The 24,913-nt window shown below is 44.4% G+C and overlaps 2 protein-coding genes across 3 annotated transcripts; one reads left to right on the forward strand and one right to left on the reverse strand.

Annotated features, from left to right (window-relative positions):
- Positions 1 to 296: 296 nt before the first annotated feature.
- On the forward strand, positions 297 to 14,237 carry RPN1 (ribophorin I). Its single transcript, XM_053377959.1, has 10 exons — positions 297 to 674; positions 4,115 to 4,179; positions 6,310 to 6,616; positions 7,638 to 7,847; positions 8,902 to 9,094; positions 9,712 to 9,811; positions 10,254 to 10,392; positions 10,671 to 10,790; positions 11,628 to 11,873; positions 13,344 to 14,237. Exons 1-10 carry the CDS (start codon positions 360 to 362, stop codon positions 13,524 to 13,526), a joined length of 1,878 nt encoding a protein of 625 aa, XP_053233934.1. The 5' UTR covers positions 297 to 359; the 3' UTR covers positions 13,527 to 14,237.
- Positions 14,238 to 17,252: 3,015 nt separating this feature from the next.
- Positions 17,253 to 24,672, reverse strand: LOC128408357 (fibroleukin-like). 2 transcript variants are annotated; one of them, XM_053377961.1, is made up of 4 exons: positions 23,727 to 24,672; positions 20,822 to 20,866; positions 19,382 to 19,503; positions 17,253 to 18,094 (listed from the first exon to the last, which is right to left on the reverse strand). In XM_053377961.1, exons 1-4 carry the CDS (start codon positions 24,502 to 24,504, stop codon positions 17,501 to 17,503), a joined length of 1,539 nt encoding a protein of 512 aa, XP_053233936.1. In that variant the 5' UTR covers positions 24,505 to 24,672; the 3' UTR covers positions 17,253 to 17,500. The 2 variants fall into 2 exon arrangements, with proteins under 2 accessions (XP_053233936.1, XP_053233937.1); XM_053377962.1 differs by lacking the exon at positions 20,822 to 20,866 and having other exon boundaries at positions 23,727 to 24,670.
- Positions 24,673 to 24,913: the final 241 nt, after the last annotated feature.

Consider the following 24,913-nt stretch of genomic DNA (forward strand, 5'->3'; position numbering starts at 1 on the left):
GAATTTTGGAAAAGTTATATTGGAGAATAAAGTTCTCCCTGGAAGCAGCTTCCTTCTCCAAGAGCAGTTTCTACGCTACTGTCTATTTTTTTTAAAAAAAATTATTCGAACACCTGACCTACTGGTATCCATTATTACGGCTGCTGCAATCTGACGCATTCCGGCACTTTCAGCCTGACGTTTTCTTTTACATCTGAGAAGGCTCCTCCCCCCCCCCGCCCTTGGTCACGTGACGGGGAAGCCCCCCCCCCCCGCTCCCTCTCCGTCGCCCGCGCTGCCATCTTGGAGCGCCGACGGCCTCTGGGCGCCGCCATCTTGTCTTTCTCTCGACGTGGAGGGCGCCATCTTGTGCCCGCCTGATGAATGAACCTTGCCGCGAGGGAGGGGAGTCTATCCGGTTCGCTCGGCTGCTCAGTCTCTCGGCGTGGCCAGCCATGGAGAGCCGCGCCGCTCCCGTCTCCCTCCTCCTCCTCCTCTGCTTGGGGGGCGCCCTGGCTGCCCCGGAGCTGGTCAACGAAGAAGTGAAGAGGACCGTGGACCTCGGCACTCACCTGGCCAAAGTGACGACCGAGCTGAGCCTGGCCAACCCCGCGGGGGGCTCCGGGTCGGCCGCCTCCTTCCTGCTGGCTCTGGACCCGGGCCTGGAAAGCCACCTGGCCTACCTGGGGGTGCAGGTGAGCGAGCTGCTGGCGGGATGCGCAGCCTCCGCGGCCTTCCGCTTCCGAAGCCCTTCCCGCCGCCGCGCCTCATGTCTCGGAGCCCCGTGAGCCTCGCTCGCCCTCTCCCTCCGGCCTCTCGCAGAGACGGCGCCCTGGGCCAGCCCTGGCGCCTCCCCGCTCGCGCTTCTCCTTTTCCTTCTGCGCGCGGGGCAAGTGTTTCTAGGAGTTGTGCTTCTGCCTTTCTTTCGCCTTCCCTCGCCGCGCCCAGGCTTCGAAAATCATCTTCCCCCCTCCAACCCACTTTGCCTTCGCCTCTTGGTTTTTCCTGGGCATCTGCCTCCATTTCCTGCAGCTTTTCATTCCCTAATAAGTTCGCTTATTGGTACCGAGCTATTGGCATTTGAGCGGATATCATTTCCAAAGCATCCCCTCCCCTCGCCTCAATAACGCTTTAGCATTGCATTTCAGGGATTTGTCTTTCTTAACTGGCTGTGGTGTGTTTGGCTCCTTTTCCCGTATAGTTAGCAGGGGTGGAGGCTAAACTGCAGATTTGGGGTGGCTACCTCCATCCCCCGTAGAGGAGGCCGTGCTGCAGAGATATACGGGCCACGAAGAAAACCCTATCAATTTTTTGTCCACCCGAAATAAAAGTCTGTGATCTTCTGGGCAGCACACATAGTGGATTGTGATCTGGGAATGCAGTGTTAGCAGAATATGTGATCCATATTGGCGTGGGGGTGGAAATAGAGGTCTTTTCTAAAGTTACACGTAAGCTGCCCTTTGGGGGTTTGCCAGCTTTTTGACCCAGATAATGTCCTTGGAAAGGGTTGTCACTTGCAGCAGTGCTCACCACGTATTTGTTTTATTTCTCCTCTTCCTGGCTGCTGACTCCCTTCAGAGCTGCCGCTGTAGTAAATGGCCTGGCATATACTGACACGTAAGCGTAAGTGCTGCAATCGGAGAGCAACCAGTGGCAACCTAGAGGGAAGGAGGCGTGGATCTCAAGGCATGTCTATAAAACCGCATAACGCATGCGTTTGCAAGGCCTGTGGCTAGCTGAACAGCAGGCTGCTGGCATCAGAACATTTAAGTGGCTTATTATTCATTGCTGCCTGTGTTTCCTGCCTGCCTGCAGTAATTGGAGGTGTTTGTAAATGTGAGCTTAGGAGAAAGCCTTTCTAGAAGGTGTGTTTTAGCTGCTTCTATCTGTGTGACAATGTGTTAATGAAAACGGTTAGTTGAAGCTCTGTCCTGAACCATGAATGGCTGCAGATATCATAGTGGAGTGCGCTCTGTTATTAGAAAGTGAGCAGTCACAGCTATTTGGGAAGGACTGTAGCTTGGTGGTAGAGCATCTGATTTGAATATAGAAAGTCCTATGTTCAATCCCTAGTATTCCTAGAGAGGACCAGGAGAAAGCCCAGTCTGAAATCCCGGATAGTGGCTTCCAGTCAGTGAGCTGGATGGACCAGTGGCCTGACTTGATAAAAGGTAGCTTCCTATGTTCCCATTTGCTGCAGAGAATTCATTCCGCAAGGCAACTTGATTTTAAGGAATGTAATAGCAGCTAGAAACCCGAGCTAAGCTTATTTTGCCTTTGGAAGAAAGGGTTGTAAGTACGTACAGTAAAGGTAGGTGAAGGCAGTAAGGGTAGTGGACTGAGTCTTTGGCACTGTATCTGATGGCCAAAAGTGAGCTCATTGGAACTTAGGCCCTGCTCCCTGTGCAATCACAGTTTCTATAGGGGTCTTCCCCAACCTGGTGCCCTTCAGCTGGTTCCCAGTCAACCTGGGTGGTGGTGTCAAAAACAATGGGGGGACACCACGCTAGGCAAAGCTACCCCCAGGTATGATTTCTCATGTTATTTACAGTCCCATTCTAAATAATGGAACTTGCTTCCTTGTAACTATATGCATAGGATAACTGCCGTTGTCTTCTATTTCATTGGCCTATTGGATAGTGGATAATGCTGAATATGGATAGGCACTGCACTCTCATACATGAATTTCTTGATAGTCCTTGGACAATCAGATGCTGGTTGCAGTATCTAGTAGTTTTGATCCATCTTAGAGTTACAGTGAGAGGCCTGTGAAGTCCTTTGTGGATTAAAAATGGAACTACCGTATTTTTTACTCTATAAGACTCACTTTTTCCCTCCTAAAAAGTAAGGGGAAATGTGTGTGCGTCTTATGGAGCGAATGCAGGCTGTGCAGCTATCCCCGAAGCCAGAACAGCAAGAGGGATTGCTGCTTTAACTGCGTAGTGATCCCTCTTGCTGTTCTGGCTTCTGAGATTCAGAATATTTTTTTTCTTGTTTTCCTCCTCCAAAAACTAAGTGTGTCTTGTGGTCTGGTGCGTCTTATAGAGCGAAAAATACGGTAAATTATTTTTGACCTGTACATATATATTTGGGTCTGAAGATATGAATTATCAGTAAAATAATTCTACATCCTAGCCATGCCTTTACTTTCTAGTGAACCCCTTCCCAAGGACCTGAAAGAATCACATGTATCTTTTTTAATTTTGGCCAGTTTACTCTCAAATTAAGAAGAAAAGTGCTGTCAGGTGCATCGTTTGTCCTTGTAACTTTGGGGAGGCTGTTGGGGAAAGTAAAATCAGGACTATTTTCAACAAATCATGTCATCCAACACTTGTCTGTCTAGTTGTGGCTATTCAGTGAGTTCTCACAAAAGACTTATGGTAGAAGTACAGTAAGTCTTTGATCAGAACTTGCATCCCATAAATCACTATTGTATGTCTCTTGTTCTGAAGCTAACACAGTAACAGGGTTCCAGAACTTGCCTACCAGCTTGCCAGCAGTGTGTATACTTCCTGTCCAGTAAGCAGAAGAAAAATGTGCTTTATCTCTGTTGTTTTGGTTTTTGCAGAAAGCACCAGTAGTGCCTCACTGTTGCTTTAGAATCACAGAAGCCAAATTCAGAGGGAAAGGATTTGCCTCTTCAAACTCACCACAGAGAAAAGGGAGGAATGCTTTCTCTTAGTTTGAAATTTGCAGGAGACAGCAGCACATTGTTGCTTGCTCCTTCTGCAGGATCCCTTCAGAAGGGCAAACACCTCTCCATTCTCCAGTTTCTTCAAAATGCCACAGGACTCCAGGAAGGAAGGGGTGAATGACAGCTTCTGACAATGGGCTTGGCTAGTAATCCAAGCCAGCATTTACATGTTCTTGTATAAGAGTCTCAAGGGTTTAACAGACCTCTGTGTATGTTGCTTTTAGATAATGCTGCAGGGTTTGTGGAGTTAGCCAACAACTTGTTAATGATTGGATGGCTAATTATTGGTGTGTGTGTGTGTGTGTGTGTGAAATTGAAATGTGTCTTTGCTGACTTGCAGACCCCTGGGAGTAGGAATTAGCACTTGTGATGAATTCAGCTGTCTCAGATGGAAACTGTAAATGGTAACAATGACCAAACTTGAATTTAATCTTGTTATAGGTGAAAGGCGAGGAAGAAGAAGAGAGTACTCTTGAGTTGAAGGAGACAAAGGTAAAAGGTAAAAGGTGAGTTTTGCCAAGGGAAACTATATCATATCCAGGTTTGCCACAAAATATACACTGAAGAATTTGTGCCCAGTCTGTATGACGCATATAATTAGCACATTCAGACTTTATATTTTTGTAATTTCCAAAGTGTTTCTTAAAAAATAAATATTGTACTAGGTCAGAGACGTTTGCTTGCAGCCCTGCAGAATCATAGAAAATCTAAGACTTCAGATACTATTTTAATAGTGGCTTTCTTTTTGATTATTGGATTAAAAAAATAAGAAAAATAAATCTAATCTGACAATTCTGATGACATGCAATTATCACTTGAAATTGGGAGGCATAGTAATTCACAGAGTTGCATTATAATCTGCTTGCTTCTTAGAAGCCTAAACCTGTCTATTGGAAACAAAATTTATCATTATCATTATTTACCTGCCCGCAGAATGGGTTACAACATTACAACACCATACTAGTAAAACAACTTACAATTACAGAAATAAGGTGGGTTCTATCAATGTACACCTCAAGTGTCAAAAGCCAGGGCAAAGAGGTGTGTCTTCAGCATTCACCATTATGAAAGTGCCAGAGGGAGGGAGTTCAGAACTTAGGGGCTGCCACAGAAAATACCCTCTCCTGGGCCACCACCACGTAAGCTTTTGAATGCAGAGGAACTACCAAGTGTGCCCGCTCTGGCAATCTTAGCACCTAAGAGAGTGGGGTGGGAAATATAGCCTGCATGTATTGAAGAGCTAGGAAGAGCTGTTACGGAATTGTGAAAAGAATGCTGTTGAAAGAAAGGATGTCTTTTAATATGTTGCAAAGGAATGTGCTGGCCCTGATAGACGAGCTTTTTAGCCTTGTACTGTCTCTCCTGATTAAGACTTCAGTTGCTTAGTTACCTGATAAGACCCATGCTATGTACAGTACTTGGGTATTGTGCATGTGTTAGGAGCTTAGAAACCTTATAAAAAACTCAGGTATTCCTAGGGATGCTGGGATTCACCCTGGTGACTTCCCCCAAATGTTACATTTGACCAAATAAAGCTGCCTTAAACTTTCCTTGATGTACTGCTTGAAGAAATCCGCAACAAGGGTCTGTAAGGAAGGAGGTGGTCTTTTAGGTATTTGGGGCCTGAGTCGTTTAGGGCTTTGAACATTAATGTGAGTGCCTTGAACTGGGCCCAGAAATGAACTGGCAAACCAGTGCAGCTGTTTTAGCACAGGAGGTTATGCGAGATCTGAACTAAACTGCAACCAGTAATCTAGCTGCTGCATTTTGGACCAATCAAAGTTTCCAAGTCATCTTCAAGGGCAGCCCTATATAGAGTGCATTGCTGTAATCCAGTCTGGAAGTTACCAGATCAAGGAGTGGCCAAGTGATCTGTATCCAAAATGGGCTGTAGCTGGCGAACCGGCTGGAACTGAAAAAAGGCATTCCTAGCCACCTGATCCTCCAGTGACACTTTAAATCCAGGAAAACGCCTTCCCCAGCTACAAACCTGCTCCTTTCATGGGAGTGCAAGGCAGACTGCCTCCCCACCTCCCAGGTGTGACAGTGGGGCACACAACTCATCTGTCTTTTCAGGATTCAGCTTCAGTTTTATTAGCTCGCATCCAACCTATCTGTTGTCAGTCGTTACTGACCAGTCTTTAAAAGCTATTGCAATATATCTTTTGACATTTAAATCAAACTGTTAGCTGTTATAACATTAATCAATTGAGATCAGGGTTCTCTGAAATAGCAAACGTTCCCAAGAGTCCATGTTCTGATTGCTGACAGCAGTGGGCCACATTACTGCCATTTGGATTAAACCCAGGCTAGTATAACTGAGCTAGGAATACAAGATGGTTTTGGTATCCACAGCATTGCATTTATTATTACATTTATATTTCATCCTCACAACAACCTTGTGAAAGAGATTAGGCTGAGAAACTCTGACTAGTCCAAGATCATCCAGTGAGGGGGGATTTGAACCTTAGTCTACACTCAAACCACTATGTGGCCTAAAACTGCAGCAGACAAATGAAGGTGGAGATGATATATTCTTCAGTGAGAATCTTTGTTGAGCTTCTTTCCATACTTATGGGTGTCTGTAAAGCCAGCAGAGCCAGATTGATTTTTCTATCTTTTTTTCTCCTTTACAGTGGCAAATTCTTCACTGTAAAACTGCCATCTCCTTTGGCTCCAGGTGGAAAGATTCGCTTATCTGTTGAAACGGTTTTTACACATGTCCTGCAGCCGTACCCAACTCATATCACCCAAGCAGAGAAACAGTTTGTGGTTTTTGAGGGCAATCATTATTTTTACTCTCCGTATCCAACCAAGACCCAAACTACTCGGATTAAGCTGGCCTCAAGGAACGTGGAAAGCTACACCAAACTAGGCAATCCTAGTCGGTCAGAGGACATGATTGAATATGGACCCTTCAGGGATGTTCCACCATACAGTGAGGTAAACTCTTAATCCCAGCTAACATTCCTAGGAGAGAAACTGTTTAAAGGAATTTGTCACTCATGTAGAATTAAAATACATGCATGCCATTCTGCTGTGTCAAGTGATTAATATAAATCCAAAAACCAGGAATGTAAGGGCTTAAAAGGAACGAAAGTAAACTAAAGCTGCCTTGTATGTAACAACTCCACCTGTTCATCATGGGTGGACAAAGAATACCACACAGGTGAGTACATGAGGTTATATGCAGGCCAGTGAGTGGACTAGCGAAGAAGAGAGAGATTGCTGTGTTCCTTTGCCTGTCAGCCTTTGGCACAAGACAGTTTTTTTGCAGGCCTGCCAAGAGGCATCTTCTCCCTGGCCAGCACAGAAACATGCTAGTATTTACAAGATTCAGCCAAAGGGCACCAAGCCTTTAATCTTTCAAAACAGACAAGGCACTTTTTGTGTGTGCGCTATTACAGATTTCTAATGGGCTCAGAAAAAGTAATGCAGCCACTGTCTATGGACATTGCTCACATTATCCACATGTGGTTTCTCAGCATAGACACCTTCCGACTGGGATAGTGCAGTCAGTAGAGCATGAGACTCTTAATCTCAGGGTCATGGGTTCAAGCCCCACGATGGGCAAAATATTCTGGCATTGCAGAGGGTTGGATGAGATGACCCTCATGGTCCCTTTCATCACTACAGTTCCATGATTCTAAGTGGATATTGGGGGTAGGCAAGGAAAATACTGTTTCCTTAATGCCCTGCTTATGAGCTTCTCAGAAGCTTACTTGTGTCGGAGGCTGAATGCTGGACAAGATGGATCCTTGCTAGATCTAGCCAACATTTCTTAATGAATATTGTGCAATATTTCAGTCAATACATAGATTGTGTAATACCTGAACAAAAATGATTGAGAGTCTGATTTGCAAGTAGGTCTTCTTAATAGGCGTTGCTGTAAATGACATGGCTTTTTCTACAACACACTCGAGGACAGAAAGTCTTCAGTCTCTATTTTGATTTCTCTCCTTAGGATAACCTTAAGGTGCACTATGAAAACAACAGTCCGTTCCTGACGATCACTACCATGACACGTGTCATTGAAGTTTCTCACTGGGGCAATATTGCTGTAGAAGAGACTGTTGACTTGAAGCACACAGGAGCTGTGCTCAAAGGGCCTTTCTCCAGATATGACTACCAAAGACAGCCGGACAGTGGAATATCCTCTGTGAAGTCTTTCAAGGTCTGCCCTTGCATATTTCTCTTTGTCTTAAAAGGAGCCTCGGGGGTGGGGGGTGTATAAGTAAACAGTTCCTCTTCCCCTTGCCAGAAGGACCAGGCTTTGGGGGTAGGGAAGGGGACAGCAAGGAAGCATTGCTACTGATCTGCTTTTGAGGAGATGGTGCCTTACTGGAAACTTGCTTTCTGTCCCTTTTTTATGTTGCTTCTTGTTTCTGATATGGAAGTACAGGCTTAGGGTGCAGTCCTAACCCTACTTGGCTGGGAACAAGCCCCACTGAAATCAGCAAGACTTGGGTCTGTTTAAATATGGTTAGGATTGCAGCCTTAGGTCGCTTGCCTTCCCCACCATTCTTCTGTTTTGGAACAAAGCTGAAGGAGGCAGTGGGTGAGAAGATTCCCATTCTAACTTTTGGAAGAATTGCTCAGACATCAATTTAAAACTAAAAGGTGTTAAATATTAAAATAATTACAGTGATTGACTTAGGAAATGCAGTAATAAAAAAAAAGGTACATACCGTGGTATCTTGGGTTACAAACTTAATCCGTTCCGGAGGTCTGTTCTTTGACTAAAGCGTTCTTAACCCAAGCCATGTGCTTTCCCTAATGAGGCCTCCCGCCACCGGTGTTCGTCTTCCATTCATCTTCCGGGGCAAAGTGCGCTAACTGGAACACCTACTTCCGGTTTTGCAGAGTCCATCGTTCAAAGTGTTGATTAACAGGACTCTTTGTTGACCGAGGTACCACTGTATTGTACTCTTTAGAAACGTAGGCACTACGTTTAGTATCTGAGGACTTTGAAGGAAAGATCAGGCAAGCATTGGTTGGCGATACTTTAGGGCAGAGGGTTGGACTGTATGACCACAATCTCTTCCAATGTGATTTTTAAAACTCAGTCTGCTGTATATGATTTGCTTATACTGTGGTTGCAACTGCTGTGAGAATGGAGATAACTGTTTGCTTTTAGTGAAAATGCACTCTTAAAAACAGTGACTGGCAAGTGCCCCAATTATCGGCAGTGGTGAATTTGACATTAAGTGCTTATCTTGCTTTTGCAGACTATCCTTCCTGCTGCTGCTCAAGATGTGTATTACAGAGATGAAATTGGCAACATATCCACCAGTCATCTCCTCATCCTGGATGACTCTGTGGAAATGGAGATCCGCCCTCGCTTCCCCCTATTTGGTGGTTGGAAGACACATTACATCATTGGTTATAACCTGCCTAGCTATGAATACCTCTTTAATCTTGGTAGGTTTCCTTGTTACGGTAGTGGCATCTGGAATATAATGTGAGCAACTGGAGTACAAAGCTATTCACTGTCTTCAGTTCTATGCAGAATGGCATATTTAGAATTCCAAAGATTCTTAGTTTTATTATCAGAAACCAGGTGCTGTACTGTTAAAGTGCATTTCAGTACTTTATTATATGAATTTAAATGATGCAGGCATCTCCTGAAAAATGCCATGCATGATTAGAAGCCCCTTCAGGTGTGCTTCCTGTTCCTCTCAGGCACACCTCCTCCACTTCCTACTCTCCTGACACCATTCTGTTCTTTTCCCACAACATGCAAAATGATATACAGTGTGGTCAGTAGGGGGTATCCAGCTAAGCTGTACTAAGCTTTGTGCTCTGCACAGCTTATGCTGGGTGCATAGTTCAGTGTGTTGTCACAGTAATAGTGTGGATATTGCCTAACTTTACTGCGAGTAAGCAACATGCAGCTAAAACAAGTTGTAGTGGCGCTTAATGGGGTTTTTTTAAGCTCACCTTTAAACTTGTGACTGTTTTACCCAACAGGGCTTTCATAGCTGGTATCCTGATGCATAGAAAAAAATCATAGTATCCTCTTGGTTTTTGTTTCCCAGGTGATCAGTATGCCCTGAAGATGAGATTTGTTGACCACGTGTTTGATGAGCAAGTTACAGACTCACTAACTGTAAAGATAATCCTTCCAGAAGGTGCCAAGTAAGTAGTAATATGGTTGAGATCAAGGCACTTTGTGTCAGCCAAAAAACACAAGGCCTGCTTATGTATTCTGCTTATGGTGAAGCAATAAGGAGCAGCATTTATGTCCCTGTCGCAATTCCACATCCCCCTGCCCTATATAATGACAGTGTGTGGAGCGTGGTTGTCTGCAAAGGAACTTGTATGTTTGAGCAGCTGCTTGTGCACGGGGACACCACTCAATCAGGATACCAACCCAGCCAGGCATCCCAGTTACATGCAGCCCCTGTGTGTGAGTGGCAGCTCATGTGCACAGCTTTACTTGCAAAGGACCATGCCCCAGCCATGGACATGAGAGGGCAGGGGCTAATCCAGGGCTAATTTCTCTCCCCCCCCCCCAACAACAACCAGGTTAAGTTTTTCCTGGGACAGCTAACAGTTTTGTGTACACCTCTGTTTGCAGGAATATCCATGTGGATAGTCCATATGACATCAGCCGGGCACCTGATGAACTTCACTACACCTATTTGGACACCTTTGGCCGTCCAGTCATAGTTGCGCACAAGAACAACCTAGTTGAGCAGCACATCCAGGATATTGTGGTAAGCATAAGCCCTTTGCTTAGATAGCATTAATAATGAGAAGTACCGCACTCATCTTTGCAGCCCAGATTGCTCTACAGCAAGTGACATGGCTGCAATAGCAACAGACCACATTCATAGATCAGTGAAAAGATGGAGCTTCACTCTTGAGTTCTGAGCTGCGTCTTAAATGTGCAAGTATCTCATTGTTCTTACGTATAGGAATGTAAGGGGGGTAGCATGTCATCTTGGCTAATGGAAGTTTATGCTCTTCTCACTGCTTGCCCTGCTCTTCCTAGGTGCACTATAATTTTAACAAGATCCTGATGCTGCAAGAACCTCTCCTGGTAGTTGGAGCCTTCTACATCCTGTTCTTTACAGTGATCCTCTACGTGAGGCTGGACTTCTCTATCACTAAGGTACTGCAATAGAGGCACGATGAAACAGGGAGGATGCGGCAGGAGGGTTGGTCTCACTGTTTCCTTTGGGAGAGCCCTTTCCTTGGTATTAAATGCCCTTGCACTGACTGCTGGAGTACTGGATTCGCTGCTGTTTTTATGTGACATAGCACTTACTCTTTTTGTAAAATATGGATATATTGCGAGAGCAAGCTATTACCTTATCTTTATATCAGTGGTGCTCTGAGATTTAATAGTTTCTTAGCATAGGCAAAGTATACTTGAAATACATTAATTCTTTGAGTCAATAAATGAGCATATTGTGTTAGGGCTTACCTTTTTCAAAGCACTGCTAAGATCCAAATTGGCCAAAATTCTTCATCTATTAATTTTCACGGAATGAAGTCGTTTTTTAAAATGGCGTTTTGGTCCATGTTTTAATTAATTTTGATTCAGTCAAGATGGCTTGCACAGTGGATATCCTTGATTCGTTATCGCATACAAGTCTATTTGAAGCAAATGGAACTCCTCAGTGTTTCTTGTTTTTGCCACTTTGCTCCAAACAACTATTTTGGTAAAGTCTGTCTGATGAATTTAGCTAGTGTAGTGAATAAGCGACAGAATTGTGAACTAGGAACTCCTTTGGTTTAGATCTTGCCTTCTCCCTTTCGACTCTCTAGATAGACTTTAGGTGTGCCAATCTCTCTGCCTCGGTCTTTTATTTCCAAGGTGGAGGTTATGCTGACAGATCTTATAGGGTTGTTGTAAGGACTACCGAGAGAGCGCACAAAACACTTTCTGGACACTTAGAATGCACTATATACTGTAATAAATATTTAAGCCATTGTGCTTTTGCAGGATCCAGCAGCAGAAGCTAGGATGAAAGTTGCCTGCATCACAGAGCAAGTTCTCACCCTGGTGAATAAGAGACTACGTCTGTACCGCCATTTTGATGAAGCTGTGAATAAGTATAAGCAGTCACGGGATATTTCAAACCTAAACAGTGGCAAAAAATCACTGGAGACTGAACATAAGGCCTTAACCAACGAAATAGCTTCATTGCAGTCCAAGCTGAAGACAGAAGGCTCTGACTTGTGTGACAAAGTAAGAATCTGTTGGCTACCTTAGTGTGTATTGTTACCGTACTGCCCTTAAATTAAACTGCCTTTTCTCTTGTCATTCCCAAGGCAGATATTTTCCTCACACTTTAAAGAAATTCTTTTTTGTTGCATTTGTTCTGTGTTTACAGTGTATCATTATGATTCCAGAATAATATTGCTAAAGTTGAGATTTCTAGGTTCCTTGATAGTTTTATATCCAAGCATTCCTCCATAAGGCTGGAGAGCCTTGAGGGAATTTCCCCCAGTTTTCATTCTGCCATGGCTTTAAATATTGTGCTACCTGTATAAAATATCTAAACCAGGACTGTCAGCTATCCCAGCTTGCTGAGATGCGTTGGCCAGGGTCCTCCACCACATTCAGCCAAGCCCTTCTTTCAGTGAGTAGGCCCTGAAGGTAGCAAGATTGCTCCAAATGTTTTAATGCTGTGTGGGGAATACATCAAGCCCCTCGGGCTGCATTAAGCCTTCTGGCTACCACTTACCTAACATGCCTACTGCTTTGAAATGGAATGTTTTTTTGTAAGCTGCTGCTCAACATTGGTGAGCGAAGCCTAAGGCATCCTGACTTCCCAATTTTAAGTTGTATTAATCCTTAGGCACAAATGTGGTCCACATGTCATTCTCTTAGCAGACTGCTTCTACTCTGCTTTGAGTGAAACTTTCACCCACAGTAGGAGATCCATTCAGTGGATCTCCCTGGAACTGTTGGTGAATATAGCTGTCTTGAAGATGGTCACTTTTGCCAGGATGTCAATGCATAATTTGCAACAGAAGGGCTGTTAATGCATCCTGTTCATTAATACTCAGCTGCAGTTAGCTGAAAGCTCCCTTGGTAACTGGGAGGAGGGCTGAGTGGAGGGGCTGTGCACACACATTCTAGCTGTTATCTCTACATATTCCTCTGTTCCTGTTTTGCTATAAAATGGAAGGAAGGTTAGAAGGCATTTCATTTCTCAAAAACAAAGTATGAATGAAATGTAGCATAATCAAGTGCTCTTACTACCATGGAACCAGCCCTGATATGTTTGTTGTAGTGAGTGTCCATATTCAGAACCATTAAATGTAAAGTTTAAATGGGTGTAGCTTCTAACATAACATTGTATAGTTTGTCATATACAGTCGTACCTTGGTTTTCGAACAGCTTAGTTCTCGAGCCCTGCAAAAACCCGGAAGTGACCATTCCTGTTTGCAAACTATTTTTGGAAGCCAAACGTCCGACGGGGTTTTTACGGCTTCCATGCATTGGTTTTCAAACGTTTTGAAAGTCGAATGGACTTCCGGAATGGATTCTGTTCGACTTCAAAAATATGACTGTAATTGTTTGCTTAGACCCTGCAAATCTACTACTTCTAGGGTGACCATAAAAATAAAATGAATGAACCCTGTTACTGTTGCTTTGTATGGCTATGGTGTTGTCCAGTCACCTAACGTTTTGTCCCAAATTTCTTCCAAGGTTAGCGAAATTCAGAAACTTGACAGCCAAGTAAAGGAGCTGGTCCTGAAATCTTCTGTGGAGGCTGAGCGGCTGGTTGTTGGCAAACTCAAGAAGGATACATACATAGAGAATGAGAAGATGCATTCTAACAAGCGTCAGGAGCTGATCACCAAAATCGACAACATCCTTGATGCGCTATAAGTTAGAAGTAAAAAGTTTGGGAAAGAGCTAAAAGGGGTGGAAGAAGGTTCAATGAGCATACTGAGCCACACCAAGTTGGGGAATGGGAGGGGGGAGGTGTGTCTAGCCTACAAAACTGCGGCAAGGAAAAAGTTTTTGGAAATCGCCTCCAAAATGTGGTATTAGTCACTTTTAGGACCTGTTTGCTCTGTGATACACCTACTATACAGAAGAGGTGTATTTATACCATGCCTTGGACTTAAATGAAACCATAGTCCTCAAAGTGTTAGTAGCACGACTTCAAAGTCTGCTGAGAGGCCCCCTAATTTTCAGTAGGGAAGCATGCACACAGGTCCTGTACTGGCACTGAATGTCTCAGTCAGAGAATAAATACAACAGTTTTATTCAAAGGTTTGGTAGCAAATCTTTCCTTCTGTCCCTCCACCTTTGAATTTGTACTTTTTATATTTTGGAGATGGGGATACGGATAAGTAACTTGAACAAAGGATTTTTTTAAAAAACTATTTGTCGCACTAAATGAGATTCTTGTCCCTGAACTTTCTGAGCCTCTTTTGAAATTCAGTGTTGGGGTGGAGTCCAGGGAAAGAGAAGGGAGCGGGTGAGGTTCATTTGCTTAGAAGCCTGTGCTTTTCCTCAGACGGTTTGTTTCTTTAAAAAAAAATTGTAGGGAAGATGAAACTGAAATAAAGATGTATGGATCTTCTGCCTCTATTTTCTTTTTATTATTATTAGAGTGTCCTGTGCCTTTTGGATTCCTGTAATGAGCACCACTTTATGTTTGATCGGCTATCTTTACCTCATGCTTCATCTTGTGTAAGAATTATGAACCTCTTAGCTGTTAAGATCTTTTAGAATGAGTACTGCAGTCAGTAACAAACTGACTTGCATTAATGCTAGTTGTAGCAATAGTTGAATCTTTGTGATTCATGAATGTGTGTGATTTTTAGGTGTTGTTTGACCTGGTCAAAACTCTGTAGAATATACTTCAAGATGTAATCCTGAATCACCTAATAACCAGTGCAAAATAGCAGGGAACTAGCGGTTTCTGATGCAGGATGCTATCACTTGGAAATTTCGTAGGCAGAACCATTTTTGTCAAACTATATGACTCCTTTTCCAGAGAGTTTAACACACATTCCCCTGTTCCTTCTCGCTTTTTACATGGGGAGGAGAGTGCATTTCCCAGGTAAATTATTTCTGAGGTTTTTCCCCCCCTTCATTGTGCCTTGAACAGCTTCAGTTTTTATTTCATTTTTTAATATATCATGTAAGTTGCTGCGGGTGGACAAAAATTCCTAAGATTTCTCTTGCCACTGCACACAACATAGATAAAATCACAGGACAGAACTGGGGGATCTTCTTGTCATTGTAATGCATTGGTTCACAAAAAGTGTGTTATGAGAGGAATGAGCCTTGTGTGAAGAGCCAGTTCCCCCTTGAGGGAGTATCCATTGTTACACTATAAATAGCTTGTGATTTGGTTTGACCTAGTTTACACACCAGATGGCGCCAAGCTCACTGGAAAGCAAGAAGTCAATATTCTGTTAACTTCTTAAGATGAGAAGGTAATTTCCACCACTGTTTTTTTTAATACATGTAGGTAAACAAGTTTATCTTGTAGCGTTGATTCCCCTCCCCACATATCTTCATACCATGCAATTAAGCAATCACTTTTAAGTGTCAGCCTCATTCATGTACACTGACTGTTCTTCACACAGTATCTACATTTGCCCTACAATGAGAATTACAACAGTAGCCACTGAGTTAACATGATAATAGCTACAAGACTCTGCATAGTGAAGTTCTCTCAGGGTTAAAACTGTCTGGCAATGTGAAAGGGCTCACAAATAACCAGGGATGAGGATCCTGTGGCAACACTCCCAAAAGTTGAATTCTAACTCCATGATTGGGGATTGTAGGAATTGTAGTCAAGCAATATTTGTAGGACTGCAGGTTTCTCATCCCTGACCTAAAGCTTAATATTTAAAAGTGACTTCTGCCTTTAATAACCTTGTTTAGGGAGAGACCTTTCTTGCCATCTCTGTGTGACCTTGTAAGTGAATGTGTCCATCATTTGAACTGTAAGGATAAATTGAAATATTTGTCCAGTTTATAGAGCATCTTAAGATCTTAAGATTCCATTCATGTACCACCTTCATCAAATGACATTTATGAGATAAGGAGCTTGAAAGCAAGGCACTATTTAGCTTTTAAGGTAAGGAAAGGGTACCCCGGGCTGCATTACAAGATAGGCAACTCTTAAGTGCACTGCTGTCCATCTCGCTTCCTTACCGTTTGCCATAAGGGTACTTTAGTTTTTGTAGCTTCTTTACTCTTTCGGTGCCTGAGGTACAGTGCTCTTGTAGTTCTGAATTATCACATGCTAATTAGTATGATGCTCTTGCTAGAATGAGGAAGATACAATGGCCTGATTTGACTCAAGCTAGTCTTGAAGTGTCAGCTCCCATCTGCCCGCTATCATTCTGGCTCTGAAGTCTTTGTTGATTGACTATAATTACAGCATATTGGTTACTCATGTGCCAAGGAATTATCAAGCATGAGCTTCAGGCATCCTAAACCATGAAAGTGCCCCCAAAGGGACAGGTGTAGTCATGGTATTTGAACCACCTGATGTCTCCAATTTGTTTAACTCCAGCCAATTCTATAGCTGTTGACATTTTGATAGTGGGAGGAGTTAGAAGCCAGAGTCTTAAAAACCGAGGAAATAGAATGAAGCAAATCTGTTTCTCATGCTCTTGCAGGTAATCGAGGAAACTGCTCCTACTACTAGTTAACACCCCCCTGACTTTGTACCTCTCTGGATTTTAGGCTCGGGATTACTTACAAATGCAAATATTTTTAATCAAGGCACTTGGTGGGCTATCACTAACACTATTTCATGCCTTTAGAAGCATATCTAAAGCAGTGATTCCCAAATTGGCTTGGAGCACCACTGAAGAACCACAATGTGTCTTGAAGACATTCTGTTGGAGGCAAACACTCCTGCGTTTCTTTTAGAGTGGGGTGGCCTTGGACATCACTCATTCTCTAGCCTGCTCTACATATGGGTCAGGATAGCACCCCAAAGGAGTAAGGATGCATTCCCTGTTGCTGCAGCCCAAACTACAGGTCAGGCGTTTCTCTTTGCACAAAGGTTATCTGAGTATCTGCTTGGCCTGGATCTGACAACCTTGGGCAGAAAATACAGGAGCAACTTTTAACTGCTTGCCGGTACTCAGGAAAATCATATAAATCTTCTGGAAGTCACTATATAATTCAGATTGCTGCTTCTGATTTCCTGCAATTTAGTGCATCCCCATTCACTTCTGGGTAAGTAGCCCTGGCTACCTCTTTAGAAATAGAACATCGGAAAGGTCCAGATAATTCAACAAGGCTTTCAGTCCTTTCTGTAGAAATCTGAATGACAGGTTGAGCTGAAGTAGAATACTTTGGATACATTATTATGACCTGTTCCCTTTATATGATTCCTCTCCAGATAACTTGCTCATGCGCCCACCGTAAACCTAAAGAGCAAGCCATGAAAAAGGGTGAGGCAAATGTGATGTGTGTCCAAGCTACAAAAGGAGGTTTGTAGCCACTTGCAAAACAAGTTCCCTTGCGGATGTGTTCTGACCCAAACATGAATTCCACTGTGGAGTATGGAAGAATGGCAGATATAACTCAACACTGCCCAGGATCATGAGATGGGAAAGGAAGGGCAGTGACTGAAGTTGAATGTAGAATCGGGCATTTGTGATTGTTACAAGAGCTATGGGCAACTTGGTGACTGCTCCTATTTATCCTTTGTTTTCAGTGTATTAAGATTCTCTACCCCAAAGTAGGACTTTGTCCTGTTTTGAACTTGCTTTTCCCAAGTCAAATCTCAGTAGCAGGTTATTTTCTTTAAACTTATCTCTGTAAAGTCTCCCTGCCGCAAGTCCACATGCATTAGGCATTCTGGTTGTAGGCTCCTCTTAAAAGCCGACGGGCCTTGTTTTCATCTCTGCTTTCTTGAAGGAGTACTTCTGATTGGTCCTTTTGTCAACCAGAATGTACCATGTTCCCCAGTAGATGCCGCTGGTCACCCCCGTGTAGCGTCCGTGGTGGTACTTCCCATTGAGGTTGGCTGCCAGGCAGGAGTCGAACCACCAGCCGGCCCCATAGTACGCACCACAGTTGCCCATGGGGTAGTTGTCGTTGTCGCTGTCCCAAGTTGTGAAGCACTTGTGATCGTGGTTGTAGTTGCGGCTGTAGCTGAGGGCGTTGCCTGCACTGCCTTGATACTCCCGGGCTGTCAGGCGATACTTGTGGGCCTCGCTGGCCACTTTGAATTTGCGGTAAACAGCATGGCGCTTGACGCCATGCCAGTCCTCCAACTCTATGCGCACGACATGCTGGCCCAGGCGGGTTAAGCTGTGGAGGTGCTCATTGCCCAGCCAGTGTTCCCCTTGCAGGCTTCCAAATCCCTGCCTGTACTCCTGCCAAGTGCGGTTGAAATCCACAGAGCCATCCTGCCGGCGCTGGAACACGGTCCACCCGCCACCATCCGTGACCATGTCGCAGTAAGCCTGGCAATACACAAGACAAAGGTTAATTGGCAGAAGCACTGGAGCGCCTGAAAAAGAGCCCTTGCTCCAGCCCACGGAATCAGGCTGTGACATCATGCTCTCCTAGGAAATTTTCCACTCTGCAGGCAACATCAAGTGCTTAAACAGGTTTAATGGTCTTTGGCTGCTCTAAGGAACTATTTGCATCAGTGGGGAACAGGGCTAAGGAGCTCCAGAAGTGAATTCTCATCACTCTCACTAAATAACCTTTGAAAACCATGCAGATATGATTAATGGTAAGTGGCAGAAACTCACCGTCTGCCTGTTCATGCGCCATTTTGGAAATTTTATTTTCAGCAGTTTAGATCTAATTATTTTTTATTCTGTGGTGTCTGTTCTGTGCAGCATTAGTGCAGGAGTGTCCCATCTGGGCATGTATTTATTTTACTAATTAATCTACTGGATAGTAGATGTTCCCGTTTTAAGAACCACACACTTAGCATTATGTTTTCAGTGGCTGCACTTAATCTTTCTTGCTATGGGGAACGTATCTAACCAGTTTTTTTCTTGATAGGGGACTTTGCAAAGTCCAAGTCTAAAAGGAACTTGGGGACACACTTTGGTCAAGGGGAGAGTTTGGTCAAGTGCAATGTTAAAAAGGATAATTCTCACCTACTACAGTGGTACATAGGTTCTCGAATGTCTCCATTGACAAATGGCAAAAACCCGGAAGTAAATGCTTCCATTTTCAAACATGCCTCGGAAGTGAAACGGCTTCTGCTGTGTGTTTTTCAATTTTCTCAATTGAATTGAGGCTTCTGTATTGAGTTTTCTGTTCTTGAACATTTTGGAATGTGAATGGTCTTCCGGAATGGATTATGTTCAAGAACCGAGGTACCACTGTACCGCCCTTTCAATATATTTTGATGGGCAGGTGTATGAAGGTTCTAATCTGCATCAATGATGGCAAGGCAGGATATTTACTCCAGATTCATTAATGCAAAGTAAAAGCTGTATGATCTTAACAAGGGAAGCAATCTACAGTGAGTGAGTGGGACTTACTTCTGAGTAAGAATACACAGGATTGCATAGCAGATTATCATTTACAATAGCAATGCAGAGGAGGATGAATAGAGAATGCCCACTTTAGGAGCAAACTAATGCAAATTTTATGTATGGATACAACTTTTATATGCAGTAACACATACCCGTGGAGCAAGGAGCTGAATGCATATTGCAATTGTGCTACGCTGCATGCATATCTTATTTACTCCATTAGATAAGACACCTCAAACCTACCTACCTTACCTCAAAGTGTTGACGGAGGGGAATGGGTTGGATGGTGTATATCCCATTGTCTCGGATGCCCTGTTTATGGATCTCTGCACAATCCCGAGGATACGTGTGCTCAGATTTTTCAGAGGGTTCCACTGAAAGTACATAGAAACATAGAAAGCTGCCTTAGACTGAATTGGACCATAGTTCTATCTGGAAGGCACAGAAAGATGTAATAAACCACAGGGGCCTGGCAATGGAAACAACAGATCCTGGACATATGACCTGTCTTGCAGGGATCTTTCTGTGATATGGCACCTACAAACTGTTACACTTATGCTAAAAAGGGGACAAAGAGTATCCTGCAATATGAAGGCAGGGGCAAGACATACATGCTTCTATGAGAGTAGACTTAGATGTTTGGTTGGCGAGCAGGATTGCACCTCCAGAGCAATCTTGGGGCACTGCTGCCTGCTTCAACATGCTATTGGATTATAGCAATCAAGGGAGGTCTCCCCAAAGAATTAATAAATTATCATGTGGTTCCGGCCAATGTGTATTGGGCTTCACACACTCAGACTGCCTTCAAACATAATGTACAACAGGTGGGTTCTAGGCAGAGGTGGGGAGTTGCATTTGCACACCTGGAGATCCATGTGTGTAAGGATCATTTTCCTCCTGTGACTTGACCAATTTGAAATGCGAAGCCATTTCCTGTTTCCCCCCAAAGCCCATATTTTCTCCTCCTTGTTTTGGCTTCATTTTAAATTGTAACCTTCTGCACTAAAGCACCATGTATATTGATGGTGTTATATAAAAAACGCATCATCTTAAGGAATGAGAGACATTGTAGATTTAATTAATCTTCAGCTGTTGTGGCCTAGCATAGTTTCATTTGGGTTGCAGGTTGTTTATGTTTATGCTGCCTCCATTGCAAAGAAATATATAATCTGTCTTTGTTGTTAAATATTAAAAATTAATTATTATATATTTTATTTGTTTGTAAGCCGCTCAGGGAATGTTTATTGAGTGGCTATATAAATACTAAAGGCACCGGAGGCGGTGAGGAATATCTAAAGGCTATTTTGCCATATCCCAGCAGGGTGCAAATGAGGGCATCCCTTTGCCTTTTTTTTTCTTAAAAAAGGTCAGTTTATTTTTTAAAATTGTATTTCTCTCTCAATAAATGGGATCAATTTACACCAGCTCTTGGGCTGGAGTAAATTTATTCAAAGTTTTGGCATGTATCTAGGGTACCAGGAAGGATTCAAATCTTTCGGACCTAAGCCTTGCTGTCACACTCCTTTGGGGTACACACTGCTCTGACACACACCCTTTGTGGCCCTGCTGATGATGGAGTCCCAACATCATCAGGGTCACAAGATTATGGACCATGATGGAGAGAGGGGACCTGGTCTCCCTCTCAGGTTTCGTACGATTGTAGTCTAAGTTACATAATAGATTTATACTAACCTGTAAGTGCTGGTGTCTCCTCAATCTTGTGCTCTTTCCCTATATCTGGGAGATAATTTGGAGTCTGTGAGTGAGGTTACTGCAAAGCTCTTGAGAAAAGCCACTGCCCACTCTATTCTCAATAGTCTGTGTCTGAGCTAGTTCAATGCAGTGTTGTTATACAGATTTGCTAAGTGTTTGGATAACTCCCCCCAGGCATTAAGGGGGCTTCTACACAAGGGGGCTCTACATCCCAAGTGGAACATTCAGATTCATTTTTTTCTGTGAGTGCCATTGGCGCATGGCCCCCTGCAACACATGCCATTCTTGTTTTTGTTTCTCTTAGGGTGCCTTTGGACTCCCACTATTTTGTGGGATGGATTCAAGCACATACCAGAACCTGAAGTTTGCACAGTTAAGGTGAACTAAAGGGCTCTGTCACCTTAGGGCAACAAATCTGCTTAAAAAAAAAATAAAGAACCAGACTTCTAGCAGTTTGAAAAGTGGCAGGGAAGTGCATTGAAAAATATGGGACGAACGAATGCCTAACAGGAAACACCCCACAAACAAATCAAGATGAATGCAGGCCCAGTGCTCACAAATGTCATAGATAACCACCTCACAAACCATGCTCAATAAAGGCCTGGATATGAGACAGGGATGGGGAACCTGTGGCTTTCTTGGACTCCAGCTTCCATCAGCCCCAGCCACCTTGGCCAATGCCCAGGAATGGTGAGAGTTCAAGTCCAATAACACCTGAAGGCCTACAGTAGTTTAAAGTGGGAAACATTGAAAAACACGTTCATGCATTTCACATCTGAGGACCCGAATGTAAGCCCTAGGCATCTAAGGCTGGGAAGCGGATATTTTCTGTCATCAGCAGCCTTCCCTAAGATTTCATCAGGTCTCCTCCCCTGCCACTAGAAAGATCCAGGATCCACAGAGCTTCCTGTGTGCAGGCGACGAGATGCCCTGATTTCACAGCATCTGGTGCTACCATTAGCTCTGCCTTTTTGACTCTGCTTCTGGCAGCAAAATAACTTAGGCAGGCATTGTGCCGTCTGCTCCCATAACAGCGTCTTTGCATCGCTGTCCCTCTTGTTCTTCTCTTGCTCTGGTATAATCAGGGAGGATGTGGAGTGGGAGAGGGCACTATCTGAAGGAAATGATGAACAGTGGGAGGATTGTGTCCAACAGAAAGGATTGCATCATCGGTCAGCCTGATAACCATAAATGTCAGCCGCAAACTCTTCAAACATATTGCTCATCAATACAGCATCCATCTGTCCGGAAATTCCTGGCGGGACATGGACTGTTGAGATGTCAGACATCAAAAGAGAAAACGAGTGGAACATCTCAAGCAGAAGAAGTGGGGAAGGGGAAGGAAATAATGAAAAATGGTGGAGGAAAAAGCCAGGCAGAGGTGGAATGAGGACTCTGAGATTTTGAAGGCTTTGCCTGTCCTCGTTGAACCGAAGTGGGAGACAAGACACATTCACAGGACCACTTGAGTGCATGGTGACTTTGATTCTGCAGTGCGGAGCTGGTTAGGTGACTGCTTTGGTGCAAAGCAGCACTGGAATTTTCTCCATGGTTTATTCTGGCCAGGATGTAGGTTCATGACAGTGCCAAGCACTTGGTATGTGTGCTAAGTTGGCCTTGTGAGACTTCAGCATGGGCTTAAATAGGAATATGACCTAGGGTGGAACAAAGGAGCCACAGGAAAACACCCTGGAAGCAAACTAAATTAAAACAATTCTTTTAGAAGATAGTTAAAAAGGCTCTTCTTAAAAACCTAAAAGAATCAAGTCTTCAAAAAAGTTATATGATCTAAGAAAGTCTTTAAAAGAATCCTTCCAAAAGCATTTAAAACTTATAATGTAGCACCTTAGAGACCAACTGAGTAGTTTTAGGTATAAGCTTTCGTGTGTGTGCATGGTTTTTAAGAAGAGCCTTTTTAACTATCTTTTTAAGAATTGTTTTAATTTATTTTGACTATGGCAGATGAACACAGCTACCTACTTGAACCCTGGAAGCAAATCAAGATGAATGAAGAATAAATCTTCATTGTCATAATAACGGCCTCATAAACAGAATGAACATTCAGAATGAATGCTCAGTAAAGACCCGACATGGTCTAGCCACATCGTAAGATTTGCGCAAGGAACCCTGTCTCTTTTTGCCTACCTGAACTCCAGGTGCAGCATGACCAAAGCAAGGCAAGAGGGCTGCCTTGACGGGGCCTGGCCTCCTTCCCTCCCTGCTCAGCTCTCCAAGCTCGGTGTAGGGGGCTGTATCCCAGCAGACTGCTGTGAACTATTTACAAGGCTTTATTTAGAACTTCATAGAATTGTAGAGTTGGAAGGGACCACGAGGATCATCTGGTCCAACCCCCTGAAATGCAGGAATCTTTTGTCCAATGTGGTGCTCGAATCCACAACTCTGAGATTAAGAGTCTTGTGCTCTACCGACTGAGCTATCCTTTCTTTCTCCCAACAAAAAATAGTAAAAACGCAATACAACATCACACACTAAAAACTTGCCTGAACAGGGCTGCCTTCAGATGTCTGTTAAAAATCACACAGCTGTTTATATGTTTGACATCTGCTGGGAGCATGTTCCACAGGGTGGGCACCACTACCGAAAAGGCCCTCTGCCTGGTCTCACAATGAGGGAACTACCAGAAGGTCCTCGGAGCTGGATCTCGGTGTCAGGGTGGGACTATGGGAATACATAGGATTCCCAGGAGATCTCCCCTCCAGGCACTTGCCAGACAGATCTGCTTAGCTTCAGCAAGGCTGCTGCACCATGAGCCTTCAGATCATTCCCCACCCCAACCTGGACTTTGTTGTTTGTGAAGAGAGAGAAGAATCTATCTCTTCACAGACAGGCTAATGGGAAGTGGATAACCCCCTGCTGTACTCACCAAGAATGGATGCCTTCAGGACTGATTCGCTGCAAGGCAGCTTGCAGCCAGAGAGGATCCCCAGCAGCAGGGCCACCAAGGAGCTGAGCTGCTCCTCTAAGCGGTGCAGATTAAGCCGGCTCTCCTCCTGCAACTTCTGTAGGCCCGATGCCATGGAAACCACTCTGGCTTCCACCAAGCTGAGTCTGTCCATCAGGGTCCTGGTCCTGGAAGAGCTTTGTTTGTTGAGCTCTCCAGTGTGCTTCAGGATCTGCTTGAACTCCATCTGCTGCTCGCCAGCAGGGACATCCTGCACCTCCTCAGGTACTGCCGGCTCCTCAGGCCCCAGGACGTGGAGCCTGCAGCTCCCCAACCCATCACAGCCGCCTTCCGGAGAAGGGAGAGGCATGGCCACCAGGGACTCTGCGCATGCTGGGTTGTCATCTCTTTGGCTGCACTCTGGGCTGTCTGAGTTCAGGCTTCCTGACTCTCGCAGAACCATAAAGAGGAAGCCCAGGCAACAAAAGCACTTGCTGAAGCGGGGGAAGTGTTTCATTTCTCTCCTTAATGCCTCCCGAGGGGGTGGGAAAGGCACACGCGACATGCAAGAAGGCACAGGCTGGAAGCTACTGCAACAGAGCTTCTTCTGTCTCCGCAGGCGAGCTGCCTCTCTAGGCCGGGAAGGCCACTCCCAGGCTGGGTCGGGGCAAACTGCCTCGCCGAAGAAAAAGTGTGGAGATTGGGGAGCTGCGAGGGAAAGGAGGAGGGAAAGGAGAGCGGCACACAGATAAAGGAGCATTTGAGACTGTCCAGCAGATTAGCATGTCATGGGCAATTAAAGCTAGGCCCCTTGTGGGAGGCAGCGATTAGCGTCTGGCTTGAGTGAGCTTTGCTCTCCAGCAAGAGGGCTTTGACTTGAAAGGCCTGTAATTTGCCTTGACATTAAAGGCACGAGGAAATCGCCCAAATGCTAGCAAGGGAGCTGAGGGAAAGGAGCGGTAATCTCTCGCAGTGCTTGCTGGCCTTTGGCACGGCGTGGCCACCACCCACCACCCATTAAGCAAGGCATGTGCTCACAGGCCTCTTCATGCTCCAAGGCCAGAAGGCGTCATGTGCACAGCCCTCCCATGCCAGACTTAACAGGCTCACTTCATCACTCCCCAGCTTTCCACAGTTGCACCGCAGTTCTTGGTTGATGTCTCTTATCG

Source organism: Podarcis raffonei, chromosome 2 (genome assembly GCF_027172205.1).
Source record: "Podarcis raffonei isolate rPodRaf1 chromosome 2, rPodRaf1.pri, whole genome shotgun sequence".
NCBI classification, from domain to species: domain Eukaryota; kingdom Metazoa; phylum Chordata; class Lepidosauria; order Squamata; family Lacertidae; genus Podarcis; species Podarcis raffonei.